Raw genomic sequence first — 18,045 nt, 5'->3', positions numbered from 1 at the left:
TCTGTGAAGCCCTCTGAAGGCCATCAGAGTAGATCTTTGGTATCTTTGGAAACATTAATTGTATCACACCCAGCCATTCTTTTTTCTTCGGTGCAAGTTACAGTGTTGTTAAATCACATTGTGGTCTATGTTGTTTTAGGACTCTCCAGGTGTATGTGCCCATCAGACAGTTTTTCTACAATCTTATTCATCCAGACTACAGTGCGGTGACTGATGTGTATGTGCTGATGTTCCTCGCAGATACAGTGGACTTCATCATCATTGTGTTTGGATTTTGGGCTTTTGGGGTATGTCACAGAGCCATCTATCTAGGATTTACATGCTGTAGATGCTAAGTATCATGCGAGTGTCCTCCTTCGTTGACCACTCTGTTATATTTTCCTTTTCAGAAACACTCTGCAGCAGCAGATATCACCTCTTCATTATCAGAGGACCAGGTCCCAGAGGCATTTTTGGTGATGGTGCTCATTCAGTTTGGCACCATGGTGGTAGATCGAGCACTGTACCTCAAAAAGACTGTCATGGGAAAAGTCATCTTCCAGGTCATCCTTGTTTTTGGAATACATTTCTGGATGTTCTTTATCTTGCCTGGAGTGACAGAAAGGTATAACCCTTATAATCAGACAATATGGGTTGAATACTGATGCTCTACCGAGTTGTTTGTATTTAAATTTGAGATGGTTATAACTGACCTTTGGAATAATGAAGAAGTTCCTTCTTGGTCTCATTTCTAAGCAGAATGTTGGAGTGCCTTTCCACAGCAATAGCTGTGGCCAACATAAGTTTGAGGAAGAAGTAATTATATAAGTATGTACAGAAATATTCTCAACCTAGGCCAAAATGCAAGCAGGTGATAGAGAACTTGCCTGTAATTGAGTGATTAGAGCCCTCAGCTGAGACAGTGTTGGCCTCTGATTCAGTTGTCTACTCCCAAGACTGCTGCATGCTGGTTTTAGAAGAGTGAGTAGAAAATGTCTCTGTCAGAGTAGCTTATAATTTAGCACTTTCCTGGAATGTGTGAACTGTGGATTTAAATCTCCTTAGACTGTTTAAAACCCATGTATGTTCTGAAGAACAAAAGTTCTCCTCTCCTGCTTCTGCCACATGCCTCTGCAGGTGATGTGGAGGTGGTCACCTGCTGCATGAAATCTTGTATCACATGCCTGGTCAGGTTCACCCCCAAATCTAATATTTCTCATTGCATGGCTCAAGGCAGTTATCACCTCAGTCTGCACTGCAGAGGTGTTAAGGTTCCTTCTTTACTGCTTGGCTAACTCCCCTTTTACTTAGGACTTTAAATTGCCTTGAAGTATTTACCTCACTCCATTGACTACACAGGGAAATTGAATGTGTTACAAGGACACATTACACTTGCTTAACAGTCAAGTTATTTTACTGGGGAAAAAACAAAATAGGTGCGTAGTGTAAAGAAGGAATTGAAGGTCTCATTTCATCTCAAAAACAAATATTTAATTTTCCTCAGTGTAGTAGTAATTGTGCCCCAACTTGAAAAAAAAATGCATTTTTCAGGTGGATCTCCTATCTACTGTGCATTGAGAATTGATATGAAACTTTTGGCTTGATTTGGTCACTTGAAAGGCATTAAAATTGTTTTGACTTTTTCTGTGCTTTTATGAAATTTATATCAAGTCATTAAATCAGCATCTGAAATCTCCTGTGTTCCTTCTAAGTCAGGCTGAGTCTTAGAAACCCCTGCAAATTTCTTAATGAAAATAGTTTTGCAGGATGTAATTGAAAATATTGGATCATGTCTGGCTCACAAATCCTGTCCATCATGAGGCATCTCCTGCAGTTCCACCATGCTGTTGAACTACAGTCAGAAGAGGCATATGTTCACCAAGATGGTCAGGGGGCTGGAGTACATGACGTGAGGAGAGGTTGAGGGAGCAGGTTTAGTTCAGTCTGGAGAAGAGAAAGTGAAGAGCTCTCTTCCTACCTATTAATAGGGCACTGAGTAGAAGCTAAGCTCTTTTCAGATAGGACAAGAGGCCACAAGTCGGAAAAAAGGGAAATTCAAGTTAGATATGATAAAAAATCTTTTCACCATGACAGTAGTCAAACCCTGGAGCAGGTTGCCCAGACAGGTTGTGGGATCTCCATCTTCAGAGGTATTCAAAACTCAGCTGGACAGGTTTCTGAACAATTTGGTGTAATTAGACCTGATTCAAGCAGGGGAGGGTGAAAAAGATGATCTTCACAGGTCACTCCAATTTAAATTCCTGTATGAGTTCATGACCTTGGAGGTGCCCCCATGAACACAAATAGCCATTAAAGCTGCCTAGATCCAGTCCAGATGTCAGCCCTCTGAAAAGCTAAGAGAAGCTGTGTCTACCCAGGGCTCACAGAGGGTTGTGTTGTCATGGGAGTTTAGGGCAGACTGGCCTATGTTGAGCAGCAAGGCACCTCTAGCATCCGGAGGGAGAGAGCACTGCCCCAGAGCCCTCACTCTTCAGGAAGCCTATTCCCAGTCTCTCCCCTGTGTCCCTGAGGTGACAACAGATGCTGTTTATAGTCTTTCTCATACAGCGTCTTTCAAATACTGTTTTAACCCTGCAGTGGGGTCAGAAACCACGGGCTTTTCACAGGATCTCAGGAAAGGGTAACTGCCAGGAGCACAAAACGTTTCGAGCTAATTTGGTCACAAACAGATACAAAGCTCATCATTTTCCTTTATCTGTCTTTTCCATTACAGGAAATTTAGCCAGAACACAGTTGCCCAGCTCTGGTATTTTGTGAAATGTGTTTATTTCGGCTTATCAGCATATCAGATACGCTGTGGATATCCAACTCGTGTTCTTGGCAACTTCCTCACAAAAAGTTATAACTATGTCAACCTGTTCTTATTTCAAGGGTAAGTAAGTCTAGACCTACTGCCCTCCTTTCTTTTGTGAAATAGGGATCTGTTATTATGAGATGCTGGAGTTATTCATGACTTCTCTTCACAGGCTGCTGGAAATGAGACAGTAAATTTTGCACAGCTCACTCCAAATATTCCATATGTCCCCTGTAGTCCACAAAAAATCAGTTCAGGAATGCAAGTTTCAGAAAAATCAGTCTCCCACTCTGAAACCAGAAGCCTGACATACCAGTCAGGCATTCAGGCCCCTATGGAATAGACATTTTTAACACTTCTAAGTCACCTTGTGAACAGATATAGGGGCTCCACATTGTGCTAGAAAACACGTGATGTTATTTGCTCTGCATCCTAAAAAGTAGTAAGGCATCAAATCCCAAAGAGATCTTTGGAGCAGGTCTACAGGCTCTACCTCAGCAGTTGAGAAGAATAAAGTGAAAGACGATACACATGAGAGTTAAGAGCTATGCATCAAAAAATGTTTCCTTTGTGTATCTTTTGCTAAGTGCTGCACATCAGAAACTTCAGGAGTTGGGAGTGTTTGTGCAAATAACAGGCACAGCATCACCTCAGAGTGAAAGGTGGCATACCCCTGCCTCCACTTACGCTGTTACCATGATGTTGTGATTAAGCCAGTTTAAAGCATATATATATTCCACAGAAAAGCTGGAATAATTTCAACCTTTTCCCAATATTTGCAGTATGGGCTTGTTGCATTCCAGTAGGAAAAGTTACAGAAGAAAGCTTTCTTCATATAAAATAGTCTTTGTGACCTGGCCAAGCAGAAAAGTGTGGGACTAGTAAAGGCACTTTGAACAGTTGCTATATGCATTAGCTTCCTGTAGCCCACCTTCTTCTGCTGCTTAGTCCTGAGTCATAACACCCAATTCCATATGCAGCTGAGGACTGCCCACCTACTGCAAAGAAGCCATGCACCATTTGTTATAAGGAGTTATAAAACAAATTCCCACCATCCTGTGGAAAGGATGTTCCTCTACTCCTCTTCCAGGTCAGAGGAATTTGGGGACACAAGAAAGCCTCTCTTGTACCATTCCATCAGTGGCTCAATCACAATTACTGGACATAATGATGCAAAAGTGTGTTTATGGCTTGACAAGGAGATCTAGAGGAACATGAGCTATGGCAAAAGATACCACCCCCAAAAACCAGTACTAGCTGTGAAATCTCAGGGTATGATTGTATTTGTGTTTGCAAAATCCCCCATTAAACTGTCTTTTAACATTGGCTTAGTTCTCCCTCTTGTCATATATACACTTACTGTGCTTGTTTGATGTGATCTCCCCATTTCTGATGAGTTATCTGCTGTGGTCTCCCTTCAGGTTCCGCCTGGTTCCATTTTTGACTGAGCTGAGAGCAGTAATGGACTGGGTTTGGACTGATACCACTCTTAGTCTTTCCAGCTGGATCTGTGTTGAAGATATCTATGCTCATATATTCATCCTGAAGTGCTGGCGAGAGTCAGAAAAAGTAAGGAAGCCCCATATGAGTGATCCAGGCCTCATCTCCCCCATGCAGAAATGAAGAAGAATAATCACAAGTCCCTCAATAATTGGGAAATCCACCACAAAGACAGTTTGTTAAAAGATACACCTGGTGTTTGTGTTCAGAAATATTCAGACTATTGGGTACTTTATGTTAGTTGGCAGTCACCGCAAGTGAAATTTCAAATGGCTTCTCTTTTGTCCCTAGCTGATTTTTCCACCGTTAACGTGAACTCCACAAGCATGTGCCTGTTAGCTTAATTGCATGCCTGAGTTTCAAGGCCGGAGTTGAAAGTCCTGGTATTCACACAGGCTCACTTTGTCCATAACAACTAAATGAGTAACCCACAGTAGCTGGAAAGCTGTAACTGAAGAGAAAGGTCAGTAGAAGGAAGATCTTGTGCATCCACAGTGTAGGTCCCAGGGACACCTGGTTCATGTAACCACAGAGGGAACTCAGCTGGCTCCTTTATCTTGGGAGAGTCCCTGCACATCCAGAACTGAACTGCAGGCCAGATAAACCCACCATTTGTCTGACTGAAATTTCAGTCTCTTTAAATCATTTAAGCTTCAGTTCAAATTAAACTTGCAAATTCTGGATTCCTTATAACCGCTATAAAGATTGCAACCATATGCTTGCTTATTTTGCCAATTTGAAAAAGAAATTAAGCATTCTTTTAAGAGTGACCCAACCAGTCAGAAATTGTACATCTGCAATGAAATGGCTGTATTTTTAAGTGTTACTGACGTATTTCTACTTTTATTATAATCCTGTCTCTTAATGGCAATTATTTTCCAAGTATGTCACTTGGATTAACTCAGAGCTGAAGTGCACACAAATCTTGTATATAGGCTTTTCTTATGACTTCCATTTCTGCCATGAATGGAGTGTCATCAGAGGCTTCAGGAGTCAGAGAAATAATAATTCAGTTCTACTTCAGTGTCCATCTCACTGCATTTTTTTAAGCTACAACAGGATCATTCTGCATTATTTGTAGAATAGATCTGATCTGAAGATTTCCACATCTAAGCTATTGTGTGTACTAATGCCATGTGGCAAAATAACTACCCATGACTTTGAGTGTTGTTCAGGGTACTCTGACTGTCTCTGTCTCTCTCTCAAACTGAGTGGTATGCCTCCGTACTTTGACTGCTAGAGGCTCTCTGAGCTGTTCTGTAACATCATTAAAGGTGCCTGAACTAATCTCATACAGACAAATAATATACCCCTGGTGATCATGATATGATATTTTAATGAAAACACTATTCTGTAGTGCAAGACAAATGACTTGATACACTGCTTTTGAAAAGTAACTAATTTGTTTTAAATACAGCATTGTATTACAGATTTAATATTCTCCTAGGGCTTTATGGATTCATGTTGTAAAGCAAGAACAATTTCCTGAAAGCCAGATTCCTGGCATGTGTTTGAGTTGCAGTGCAATACAATGCATCTTTATTTTGCACATGCAGTATGCAGTGCGTGAAAGACAGGATCCTAAAACACTGTGCAGAGTTAAATCCTGTAAGAGAATATACCAAAATAAATTAAAGTGATGGTAAGGCATTTTACAGGATGGTGAAGCTATTAGAGTGTTCAATCATGAGGCCACTAACAGAGGGCAGGAATTATGGACAAGGCAGAACAGATGTGCTGTGTGATCTTCTTTGAAAAAGAGAAGGATAAAAGCAAAGTCACTTTTGGTCTCAGAAACTAAGAAAGAGAAGAATGTTACATCAGCAGTGTCAAGACTTTAGGAACAGCAACAAAACTTTAAACATTATTTAAATGCATTTGGTGTGGGATTCACTAGAAGCAGATTGGATCAAGCCTGTGAACAACTCTAAGAAATACTGTATGTGAGGTGTGAAATGAATGTGGAGGTACTGCAATATCAGACAATCCTACTGACTGTGCATGTCAGTTGCTGGCAAACAAAGTTTTTTTTCCCCCTGAAATACAGTTTGCAGCATTTCAAGCTGTATGAGAGGAATTCTGCCTTAAGGAGCTTTGAGATAAAACTTTTTGGAAGGACAAATACAAGAAAGTTGGTCACTCCCAATATCAGTTTTTTGAACAAATTCTTGTATCACTGTTGCTGCTATTATTTTACGTTTGGTTCCTGTGAGTTTATGCTTGCACTCATTCAGACAAAAAATTCAAATTACCCTACCCAATTTTTCCCTTCTTTATGGTTGTGAAGAATCAATACCACAGAGGTTTACAATATTTTTCACACCAGACACACACTTGACATGCGTTCATTTGGCACTTATCTCTGTTGTCACCAGAAATTCAGTGTCTGTGCAGGTTTGGTTAAAAATCTCAAAATAATTGGCCTGACAATGGGTAGCAAATTACCACAGAAGATGGAAGGCCTTAAGATCGTTGTATATTCACCCATCAAACCATGCCAAGTGTACCTCTGATAGAGGAGACATTACCATGTTGCTGTTTGCTTTTGCAGAGATATCCCCAACCAAGAGGCCAGAAGAAAAAGAAAGTTGTGAAGTATGGAATGGGTGGCATGATTATCGTCTTGCTGATTTGTATTGTCTGGTTCCCACTGCTCTTCATGTCTTTAATCAAATCTGTTGCAGGCATCACCAACAAGCCTCTAGATGTATCAATCACAATAACTCTAGGAGGTTATCAGGTAAAAAAGAAGAAAGACTAAAAGCAAACTCTGGTTTTGCACTGTATTTCCTTGTGCTATTTGTTATTCCCTTCATTGAATTGAACTCTCCTGCCTTATACAAGAGATCAGACAAGCTCCCTTGCCATGATCCCTTTTGGGTTTAAAAATACATTAGTTTATCACTGATGTAAAATATTATCTTCATCTGCAAATTAAAATCAGAACCTACTAGCAGTGGAATCTGAATAAATTATCATACATCAGGTACACTCAGATAACTGCCCACAGGTCCACATGGTAAATATAAGATAATTGGAGGCAGCTTGCTTCTCAGTGGAATAAGATCATAACCCTTCTCCTGTTGAACTGAGTGCCATATTTATCTTTGACTGTGATGCACAGGATGCTGAACTGTGTATGTAGCAGCTGATGTGAAGTAAATGTGACAAGTGTGTGTTCTTTTGTTTCCCAGCCTATTTTTACAATGAGTGCTCAACAGAGTCAGCTCAAGGATCTGAATCAGACTGGTTTCAGTGCGTTTATGGGAAGCTATAGGGGTAACACTGTAAGTGAAATGTGGAATACCTCATTACTTAAAAATGTGTGTGTTTCCATGGAGGCCTTTTGTGAGTTTTGTTTGTGTAGTTATTAGTGGTCAGCAGTGCTGCCATCATTTGGAAGATGTTTCCATAAAGAGTGTTTGCATGAATAAAGGTTTGGACAGATCATTTGTCAAGATAGGGCTGGGTTATGGTGAGACAAGTTACCATTAATCAAGACACCTGTCACCTCCCCTCTAAATGACACAAACATTCAAGAGATGTGATGCTGTTTGTGCACTGCCAAAACAAATATGCTGTGGGGACGCAACAGTTTTGGCACTTTTAAGCCCCATGCTCCTTCCTATAGCACACAGCTTTCACCTCCCAGTGAGGAGATGTGGTGCTGTCAAAAGAAAGTGTGTATGGCCTGGAAGAGTTTTGACAGTAAAATGTCAAAACATAAACATTTAAACAGTCTTACTATTTCATGGTGCAACATGCACAAAGTTGTCACAAGTTTCTACAGGAAAAAGGCTAGTTATTAGTAGAAACTGTTGCATTACTAAAGTAACTGGGGTTTGATCAGATATAACTTTAAAAGAAGCACTTGCTTCTAGCCCATTCAAGAATTAACATTTTTTATATTAGATAGCCCAAATAGCCCATGTACTATAGCAGTAATATTGTAATCTTGATCCACTTTGGAGTTACCAATTCCAAGTTGCCTTATCCTTTGAGACGTCTTTCTACGCAGACAGATGCTTAACAAAAGACAGAGTAAAATTTTAACTTAAGTTTAAACAGACTCTACAGAGTTTACCTGATGAACTTTCATACTCATGTTGACCTATGTGGCTGTAATTCTTCAAACAGCAGGGCCACTTTTGTTTTGCCTTCTTAGCTTGGTTATACTTTGTTTATTCTCCTTCCCATCTAATGGCCCAGTTGGTAACTCAGGAAAACAATCAGTGCAAACCACTGCACTTACAATTAATCGAACATTTACAATTCTGCCTGACTGGGAAATGTGGCTCTGTGTCTTGTGAATATCACCTCACTGAAATTTTCTTTTCCTCTCCTGAACCTGCAGGCTGCTTTGCAGTTTCTAGAGGGCTATGCAAAAGAAGACATAACTCTAGCAGATCTAGAGGGAAATTCAAATTCTTTATGGACCATCAGCCCTCCCAGTAGAGAGAAAATGATACAGGGACTGCTGGATTTTTCAGCTGAGTTCACTGTAGTTCTTTCATGGAGCATTCAAAGGTAATTAACATGGCTGTTATGAGGTTGATGGATCATTTGCCAAGCATTCACTCAGCAGAATAGTTCCATGCTGTATTTTTGGTTTAGTTTTTCAGCAAATTCTGTTGTACTGCAGAGCAAAAAAAACTGAAAGTGGGAGGGATAGAGACTGAGAGAAGTGACCTGTGTTACCCAGGAAAACATTTGTTGCCTGCAGTTCTCAAAAAATAAAAAGAGAAGTGGAGCCACTTCCAAGTACATTATTTAAAAAGGCAGGGTGGAATTTTCAATGGGACTTGAGTGGAAGGAGGAGAAAGTATGAAAATTCTAGCCAGTTTTAGATGAAGATGTTCAAATAAACTGCCCCAAAGAACAACCTTGTTAGCATTTTTGGGAACTGAATACTTACACCTAGCTAAGACAGAAAAACTGTGAGGAAATACAAACAGAATTGCTTGGTCCTTTTATTATGGGAGTGTGGAACTGACACAAACTATTTTTTAGATACACATATAATCAGAGACTTTGTTATGCAAATAGCATAACAGTGGCACAGATCCATTTTGTTGAGACCTTTGCCTGTTTACTTGTGGTTCCTTTGGCCTCAGTGAACTATTACTTTACAATGAAGTTTCTGCAAGAGACAGCCTAAAATATATAGTTGCATGAAGGCTAGAGCACACCCAGTCACCAAGGTGGTTTGTTGGCTACCGTCTGCCAGCTGGGATCCCTGTAGACTGCTGGATTAAATTGCAGTTAAGTCATCACTCCATGGAAATTAAGTACCTTTGTAGCCCCAGTATCTGCATGATTTGTTGGAAGCAGACGCTGGATTATTATAGCAATCCTCAGCAAAAGACTGTGCACAAGAAGCGGGTCAGCTGAATCACTATGGGAGCTCTGAACATGCTGGGTCAGTCCTTCCACAGTCAAAAATAGGTTTGTAATGAATCTGCACCTTTAATTCAACTTTATTTGACCCCTCTTTTTTTCCTGGAAGCATACAGTATTAGCTAGTGAATTACATCACTCCATCATTTCTGAACCTTATATTAATTTTTAATACTGCTACTCAGTTTGCCCATATGCTTGCCTAACTACAAACATTCATACACTAGTTGAAAGAGACCTTTTTCACTCTCAAATTATATCCTGTGGATTACATTGTGACTCTGAATGACTGAAAGTCGTGAAGACTTACCACAGTGACCTTCCACTTTTTCTCTGTAAAGGGAAACTTCTGTCTTTCATCTAGGCCGGGAGACAACAAGCAGCTGTAAGATGAGCCTTTTAGTGACACTCAGGCAGCATACACGCTTTCTGCCTTTGCACATCATCTGCCAGGGACGATTCACTGCAGCCCCCAGCAACCCAGGAGCTGCCTCCCCCAGCTGCTGCATCCCAACTACAGGGCATGGCACAAGGCATTGTGCAAAATCTGATCCTGCCCCAGCTGTGTTCTGCAGCTGGCATGAAGTCTTGGGGGAGGCATGGGGGTCCTATCAGCCTGTTAGCCACACATTTCTGCTGGGCTGAGGTGGGATTTTGGGAAGCTGCAGCTGACTGCAGCATCCTTAGCTGCCCTGGTACAGAATGTATGGTTATGCATATGGTCCTTTTGCCTAAAGTCAGAGCAGGCATGCTCCCTTTCCCATTCTGTTTTGACTGACATAATGAGCAAGACTATATTAATTTGTCATCATTGTTCTGTAATTCATAGTCAGTTAGAAAAATATACCCTTAAGGCTGCTACATATTCTCCATGGGAAAACACACCATCTCAGGTACAGGTAGCATGATGGTTGCTTTAGCAAAGACTAAGATAGCCAGGGTCAGAGCAGTTAGACTAGTTAGACAATTGGCTCTAGCGTTCAGTAAACACGTGTTTAGGTTATGCTCTCATTGTAGGTTGACAATGTTCCCTTTTACTTACAACAGAAATCTCACCCTTGGTGCCAAAGCCGAAATAGCATCAGATAAACTTACCTTTGTCCTACCACAGAACACCAGAAAAGATATTGCTACAATGATGTCTGGAGAGCAACTGGAAAAGGTGTAAGTTATTTTCTTTGCCTATTTGTATGCAAACCTTCCCTTTTTAAATGTAATTTCCTAAGGAGGTCAGGCTTGTGTAGCTGTATCATTTGTCTGCCCATCTATCCCCCTCTAATAACTTTGGAGCCTTATTGACAGAGGCCAACAGCATTGAAGTCGCATAATAGTAACATTAAAGGTAAAAGCTTATTTCCTATGATAAATGTAGGCTGAGAAGACCATGAACACTGGATCACCACCAACAAGCATCGTGAAGCTATTAGTTACTTTTCTTTGATTTACTGGATAAGCACAAGTTCATTGCAGTATATTCACAGTTAAACTCTCTTTTGAGTTACTTCAGTTCAACTTGATCTGAGGATGTTGGATTGATGATTTTTTTGTTCTGAATAACCATTCAGACTGTATTTCTCATTGTTATTCTTGAATAGTATTAGATTGGCAAGGAAGTGTTAAATCACTGTGGTCAAAGGGTAACATCTGCAGTCGTTTCTGACATCAGATCTTTTCCTGTAATGGAAATTCACAAGACAGAAAGAGCATGCTCTTCATATAAATATCAAACATTGTTCTATGGATATAGCCTTATAGCATTAACAGCAGTGGTGCCTCCTTTCAGATTTGAAAGGAGTCTGTCGCTTCCTCTTCCGCCTGTTCATGGGGGATTACTTTACAGCAATAGTCTTTAAATACTGCTAAGCCAACATGCCATCCCTGAAGGCCACCTGATATGATTTGTGGCCACAAGAGTTGAAAAGTTAAAGCTGAGGCCAACTGGGATAGTGAAAACTCTGAGAGGTTCATATGTTAGTAAGTGGAAATGAGATTTGTCTTTTCTGTGCACAACTATTCTTCTGCAGCCGTGCACATTTGTACATCCAAACAGACTGTTGTTGCACATCTGATCATTGCATTTAAAAATATTTTATGCCGTTTTTACTTTTCTACCATGTGAGGATGCAGGCATATTTCCTAAGGTGATATAGTGCCAAAGAGGGTAGATTTTGCTTTTTTGTGGGAAGAGGTAAGTAATTCATAATTTTCTCTTTGCAGGAGGCAAGCAGTAACATAGAAGATATACCTGCATTTGCCCATGTTGCAATAATATTGTTGATTTAAGCATTTTTTACTTTGTCATAAAGGAAAAATGGTTGTGGCAGCTAGTAGCCATTTGACTACTTCAGCAGGTAGCTTTCTGCCACCACCTCTGCTGGGACAACTTAGCTGCTGAGCTCTTACCTATCTTTTGGGCCTGCTGGAGTGATCGGGAGGGATTTTAAATTGGCCACCTCTGTTCTTCCTCAGCCTGGTGTATGCAGTGTAGCAAAGTGTCACAGAACTTCCCTGAGAGCTCCCCTTACCTAGAATTTTTCAGTCATTTGAGGAAAAAGTTAAGACAGTATCTCTGCTTTTAATGAAATATTTTTCTCTCTGGATGCTGGTAATTTATTCCCACTTAAGGTGATTTAATTTTGAGTCCAGTGGAAGAACTTTTTACAAACATCTTTCTTTTTAAGTTTAAAATCCTCCTACAAACTGTGAAAATATTTCCCAGTAAAAGATTCTGTCAAAAATTCTCACCCTTTCCAGGTGTTATTATCAAAACATCTTGCAATTCTGAAGCAATAACTGTTATCACCACATATTTTTCTAGCTACATATTTTTCTAGCTTGTTTACTAGTGGTGATGTGTTGCCTTTCTTTGTGCCGCTTATATAGCTGACTATAAAAGCAGCTTTGTTAAAAAGAGGAACAAAATATAAAGTCTACATTCCTTGCAAACACATGCCCCAGGTGTGTTGGGATTCATGGCTTGTGAATGGCAACATTATGGATGGAGGTCCCTGCTGAAGTACTGACAGAACATAGTTAATAAATCCAGCTAACTTTCAGATGTGACATCTGAACGCTATAAAATCATAGGTTAAGCCAAGAATTACTGGGAACTGTGTATAGCCCTGTTAGGTATTTTAAATTATTTTAGAGGTATAAAAATATGAAATATTTGCTTTCTCATTTTTTCCAGAACATTAGAGACAGTGTACCCATACTACATCAAGGCTCCTAGTGATTCTCAGGCAAAACCCATAAAGCAGCTATTGACAGGTATGTGTCCAGACCATGGAAAAGAGATTATGATTAAAAGAAGTGCAACACAGCACTCACACTTGCATATTCACTGAGCTGTTATGGGGCACCTCAGGCTGAAGTGCACTTACAATGGTTTCTACCTGGTACCTGCAAGCTTGGGGAGAGATGATGTAATACAGTGTAAGACAGAAAATGCATCTGGATGTATTTTAGCTTTGTATTTAACGGTAAGGACTCTAAAGATTAAGTCCAGCTCCATTCCTTCAAGTCTGCTTTCAGGAACTGCTTTCCCTTGTTTTCTGAGGAAGTGATGACAAATTTCACTTCTCCACACCTCTCTGCTACTTTACCACAAACAGTCAGTAGTGCTGCGTGTCTGCAAATGTAGCTCCTCAGCTTAAATAATGACACTGAATGATTTATTTTTTTTAGCTATTCCTTCCTTGTTGACTACAAAGAATCCAGTTTAGATAAATCATTGAATTTCAGAGTGCTACTACCCAATCAGAATGCATGCAGGTACTCACAGGCATACAGAATACATGTATGCATGTGCACATACATGCATGTGAAAAACCTGTTGAGTCAAAGAGTAGGAAAAAGTCTTTATCTAAGAACACTTTGCTCAACAGAGGTTAAATGTGGTGCTCGAGCATAGTAGCAGTGCTATGTCTTACACTACTGTGTAGTACATTACTGTTCAAGGTTCAGTAACCATGATTAGATTAATTAGGAAAAATAATTCTTGAGGCTAAACCTAGCTCTATGAGTAGCAATAAGTGATGAGTGCTTCACTGTCACTACTCAGGTCCTGTCCTAAAGAATTCTTAATCTGAGATTCTTCAAAAGGGCTTTCGTGTATACAATAATATATGTTCCCCAGAAATCAAGAGGGACAGAGTTCACCTCCTGTCTGTGTGAACAGTATCCGTAATAAGATAGTATGCTTTTCTAGATATAAGAGAATAACATCTTTTATACCAAGACATAAATGATTTACACTTCGACATATAGAAGCTGATCACTACCCCTCCAGGTTAAATGTGTTTCTTTAGGCCTGAAATGCAGACATGCTGACTGTCATTGATACTTTGACCTGAAAATACTGAAATTATTTGATAGTTGTACAGAATAAAATGTAGGTGATATGAAACATTTTATTTATTTAATGCACATTCAGATTAGATTTGCAAAAAGAAAACCACACAAGTCTAGATGATATACTTTTGTACAGAAATAATGTAAAATGGGGTTTAGGAGAATTATAACAAACCTTTATTCTTACATTGCTCAGTCATTTTATCACGCAGATAAAATGAAGTATCTGCCTCAAAACAGTTTGACTTTTGCAATTCTTGGTATATATATTAACATTTCTTTTTTCCAATAGACTGCAGATGGGAAAACATTACAGTTTCCCTGGTCAAAAATGTGTCCAGTGAGGGAGTTCGTGAGTGGTGGGTTTTGAATCAGCTTGGAAAAAGGTACAAAACGTCTGAAGAGAGTCTTGAACTGTTCATATTTAGTGATAAAGTCAGTCCACCAAGCCTTGGATTCTTGGCTGGCTATGGGTAAGAAGGAATCTTTATGTAAAATTAAAATAATGCAGATAAGATAGAGGTGACTTTATTTGATGGTTTGGGGGTTTTATTTCTTTTTTGTTGTTGTAGCATTTGAACGTTACAACATTTTAAAAAGGGGTTTTGTGAGATTTTCAAATTCGTGTCTATTAATGTTATCTGTAGAAGGCTTCATATCTGTAAGGAATGTTACCACCCTTGAAACCTGCTCTCCAGTGGGAAAAAAGGTAGAAGCACCCTTTGCACCAATTTCCCATTGAAGTAAAATCATTCAGAAGATTAGTTTAGCTACAGATCAAGTTCTGGCCAAGCTCTGCCCAGTTTTGGCAACCTTTCGAATCTCGTAGCCAGGACCCTGGGTGTGAAACAGTTATGAAATAAATCTCCACAGACAGAGAAAGGCAGGAGACTATGCATTCCCAGGAGATACGCCCTTCTGGCATGATTTTGGAGAACTCCTCATAGGAGGATTAGGGGAGGATAGGTAACTGTTAGTCTGTCACCAGTTACACGTACTTTAATAAAAAATATTAGATATGAAACCTGACAGATCATTTGCCTTTAGCAGCCAGCAGTTGTTGGATTTCCCATTGTGACTTCCAAGCTGTAGCAGACAGGACGTGAGACCATCAGCAACTGGCCTTAAACCATTTAACTCAGCAGCCTGAGCTGTTTATGTTCCCCATTTTCTGTGGTGTTTGAAGAGACCTTATTTTCCTTCATCCTGCAGCACAGCAGAGACAAGATCCTAATTAGAAATCAATGTTCACTCAGCTGACAGACTACACTTAGCTGTGTAGATGAGCTGCCTCACACTTGGCTGACCCTTTTTCAAGACATGATTTGAGCTCTTTCCTTTCTTTCTTTTCAGCATCATGGGACTATATGCCTCGGTTGTCCTGGTGATAGGAAAGTTTGTCCGTGAATTTTTCAGTGGGATCTCTCACTCCATCATGTTTGAGGAGCTACCCAATGTAGACCGAATCTTGAAGTTGTGTACTGACATTTTCTTAGTGCGAGAGACTGGAGAACTGGAACTAGAAGAAGACCTGTATGCCAAACTAATATTCCTGTATCGCTCACCAGAGACTATGATCAAGTGGACTAGGGAAAAAACTAATTGATCTCTTTGGTGTCACACTGCGAATCAAGTTGATTTCATCTGAATTTTAAAGAAAAAAAAAAAAAAAAAAGCACAATATTCTCTTAAGAGCTAAGCCTTTTATAGTTAGGTAGCAATGATTTTTCACTGAAGGAGTCCTGGAAGCTACGGCCTTAGGAATCCATGCTGCCTTTCAAATTAAGGATCAACAGTGAAGAAGGTTGGATGATTTGTTGTTTTTAATGTGCCACTCCTCTACAATCTGGGGACTGCTTTGTAATTTAATCAACAAAAAGTTTGCATCTTTGTCTGGCTAATTTAATTTTCCAGACGATAATTACAATTTAAAGAGAAAAGAAGGGAGTGAACCCACGGATGACTCCAGTGTACCTTCTTAACCCTTTCTGGAGCCATACAGATTGGATTGTGCAATATGCTGTTGTACATCACTGACTTTCAAGCTACAGTAATGGGACGCTGACTAGCCTTCAGGACACCCAAGACCCAGGGCCGCAGTGGGAACTGAAGACATTCTAGCCATACCCGTTTGTAGAAAAGCAGAGGTTTTGATGTACAAAGGACACTGTGGACAAGCCTCTGTTAGCAAAAAGAAAACAAGTAACAATCTCTTTAAATGCCTTATTTTATTTGTACAGTCACAGAAGACATTTCCATCAAACATCAATGACTTTTCTCAGGAAAAAAAAGCAACTGAAACTTGACACTTAGTCAAGGTTAACTAATGGCTAGATAATTATGGTGAATTATTGGGGTGTTCTACTAGGCCATTCTCTTCAAAGTTATTGCTTTCCATTAGATGAAAAAAGAAAGTGAATTCAATGACCTAAGGAGCTACTTCATTTCTTATAAGCCTTTAAAGACTGAATAGTGTGTGCTTCTCTCTGCTCCCCATGACATGCTTTTTCCCATTTCGATGATTTAAGGCAACTATTGTTTTGCTGTTAGCTGATACTCTTCTTCCAGTGTTTCAGGTATATGAAAATGTTTACATATTCCAAGTCACATTTTTACATCCAAGACGGGTTTTTTTTAAGTTCCCAAATATAGACATACATATGAGCTTGAAAAATGGCCTTTTTCTTAAATTACTATTATTAGTGACACAAATGGCTCATCAGAGAACATTGTAGCATGAAAATTTACAATTGCAATGTAGGTTTCATTCCATGTTAAAAAAATTATTGAGAAAAAAAATCATTGAGTGGGTAAGGTATGTTAAAAGGGTATACTGTGTAGTTTTGATTCAGTCATGACTTAAAATAAAGCACATGTTGCAAAGTCATTTTAGAAGTATTTTTTCCTCTGCCTTTTTACATGAAATGGGAAAAGTTTGACATTCTTCTAACTCTGTGACAAATAAATCTCTTCCTTGTAGTTAGCTGCTATTTATTATATGAATGATTAGTTAATCACCGGAAAGAAACTAATACAACATAATTTGCTGGCACATTTTACTGCAGAACTTCATAAAACAGCACAACTAAATGAAGTTGCAACATACTCTGCTGAGTGCTTCCATGACAAATGCTGTCACATCCATTCTATACTGTGAAAAATAACATTTTGAGCACCATGAAGTGCACAAAATAAAAATTGCTTCATCATATTGTAACAATAAAATCATTTGGTGACTGGAACTCACTGGAAGACAACCTGATTTCCTCCAAAGTATATTGGAAAGGTTACTGCTCATACAGCCAGGCAGCATTCCCCGGTAGAGAGTTTTGCTCCATTTCTTCCATAGGACCTATGAATGAAAATCAAAATATAGAGGGCAACCCTGACATAGGATCCAGCAGGGATGCTAAAATGTCCTTTGTGGTTAGATGGATCCTCACCTGGGTGTTCAGTGATTTTAAGGAGAGCAACACTGGAAGGAGAAGTGTGAAGGGTGTAATGTGTTTCTAAAGGTACCAGCCAGCAGAACCATGCTGGACACCGTTCGTTCTGGCTCCCTTCCTGGTTACTTCTCTTTAACAGGCATTTCCTTTCTGGTGAGAAAAATCTATCAGCAGAATGAGCTGTACAGTTATTTGGGCTTTGCAGAAATGTGCTGCTCTTTCTTTCATGGATTGATCAAACTTTGAAAATAAAAGGATTCTTCTGTTGGTTTTCTATTTATTTTTTTAAAACAACCTACAGTTAAATTGGTGACATGGACTGGATAGCGAACTACAACAGGTGAAAAGTGTACTGCTGATGATCAACCTTTCAGCCCAAGTGTCCACATAAAATCAAACTGGCAGCCAGTTTCTAGTGGCAATCTTTAGGAAATCAATATTGGGGCCAATACCATCTAATGTTTTTATGAGAAACCTGGAGGACAGAACAGAGTGCACTTTCACCAAGTTTGTGGACCACACCAAATATGGGTCTGTGAAGGTTTGTGATAATAC

The 18,045-nt window shown here is 39.6% G+C and overlaps 1 protein-coding gene across 1 annotated transcript in view; it reads left to right on the top strand.

The window, feature by feature from the left end:
* The window catches only part of PIEZO2 (piezo type mechanosensitive ion channel component 2), a 316,515-nt gene extending 298,758 nt beyond the window's left edge, over nt 1–17,757 (top strand). Inside the window, exons 46-56 of the mRNA XM_074847751.1 lie at nt 140–287; nt 390–604; nt 2,714–2,872; nt 4,216–4,363; nt 6,846–7,034; nt 7,489–7,581; nt 8,649–8,821; nt 10,739–10,855; nt 12,882–12,961; nt 14,337–14,517; nt 15,398–17,757. Coding sequence (XP_074703852.1) covers nt 140–287; nt 390–604; nt 2,714–2,872; nt 4,216–4,363; nt 6,846–7,034; nt 7,489–7,581; nt 8,649–8,821; nt 10,739–10,855; nt 12,882–12,961; nt 14,337–14,517; nt 15,398–15,650 — 1,756 coding nt within the window. The 3' untranslated portion in view covers nt 15,651–17,757. The remainder of the gene's footprint in view (nt 1–139; nt 288–389; nt 605–2,713; nt 2,873–4,215; nt 4,364–6,845; nt 7,035–7,488; nt 7,582–8,648; nt 8,822–10,738; nt 10,856–12,881; nt 12,962–14,336; nt 14,518–15,397) is intronic.
* The last annotated feature ends 288 nt before the right edge of the window (nt 17,758–18,045 follow it).

Source organism: Strix aluco, chromosome 1 (assembly GCF_031877795.1).
Source record: "Strix aluco isolate bStrAlu1 chromosome 1, bStrAlu1.hap1, whole genome shotgun sequence".
Taxonomy (NCBI): domain Eukaryota; kingdom Metazoa; phylum Chordata; class Aves; order Strigiformes; family Strigidae; genus Strix; species Strix aluco.
This window is presented reverse-complemented; position numbering and strand designations above follow the sequence as displayed.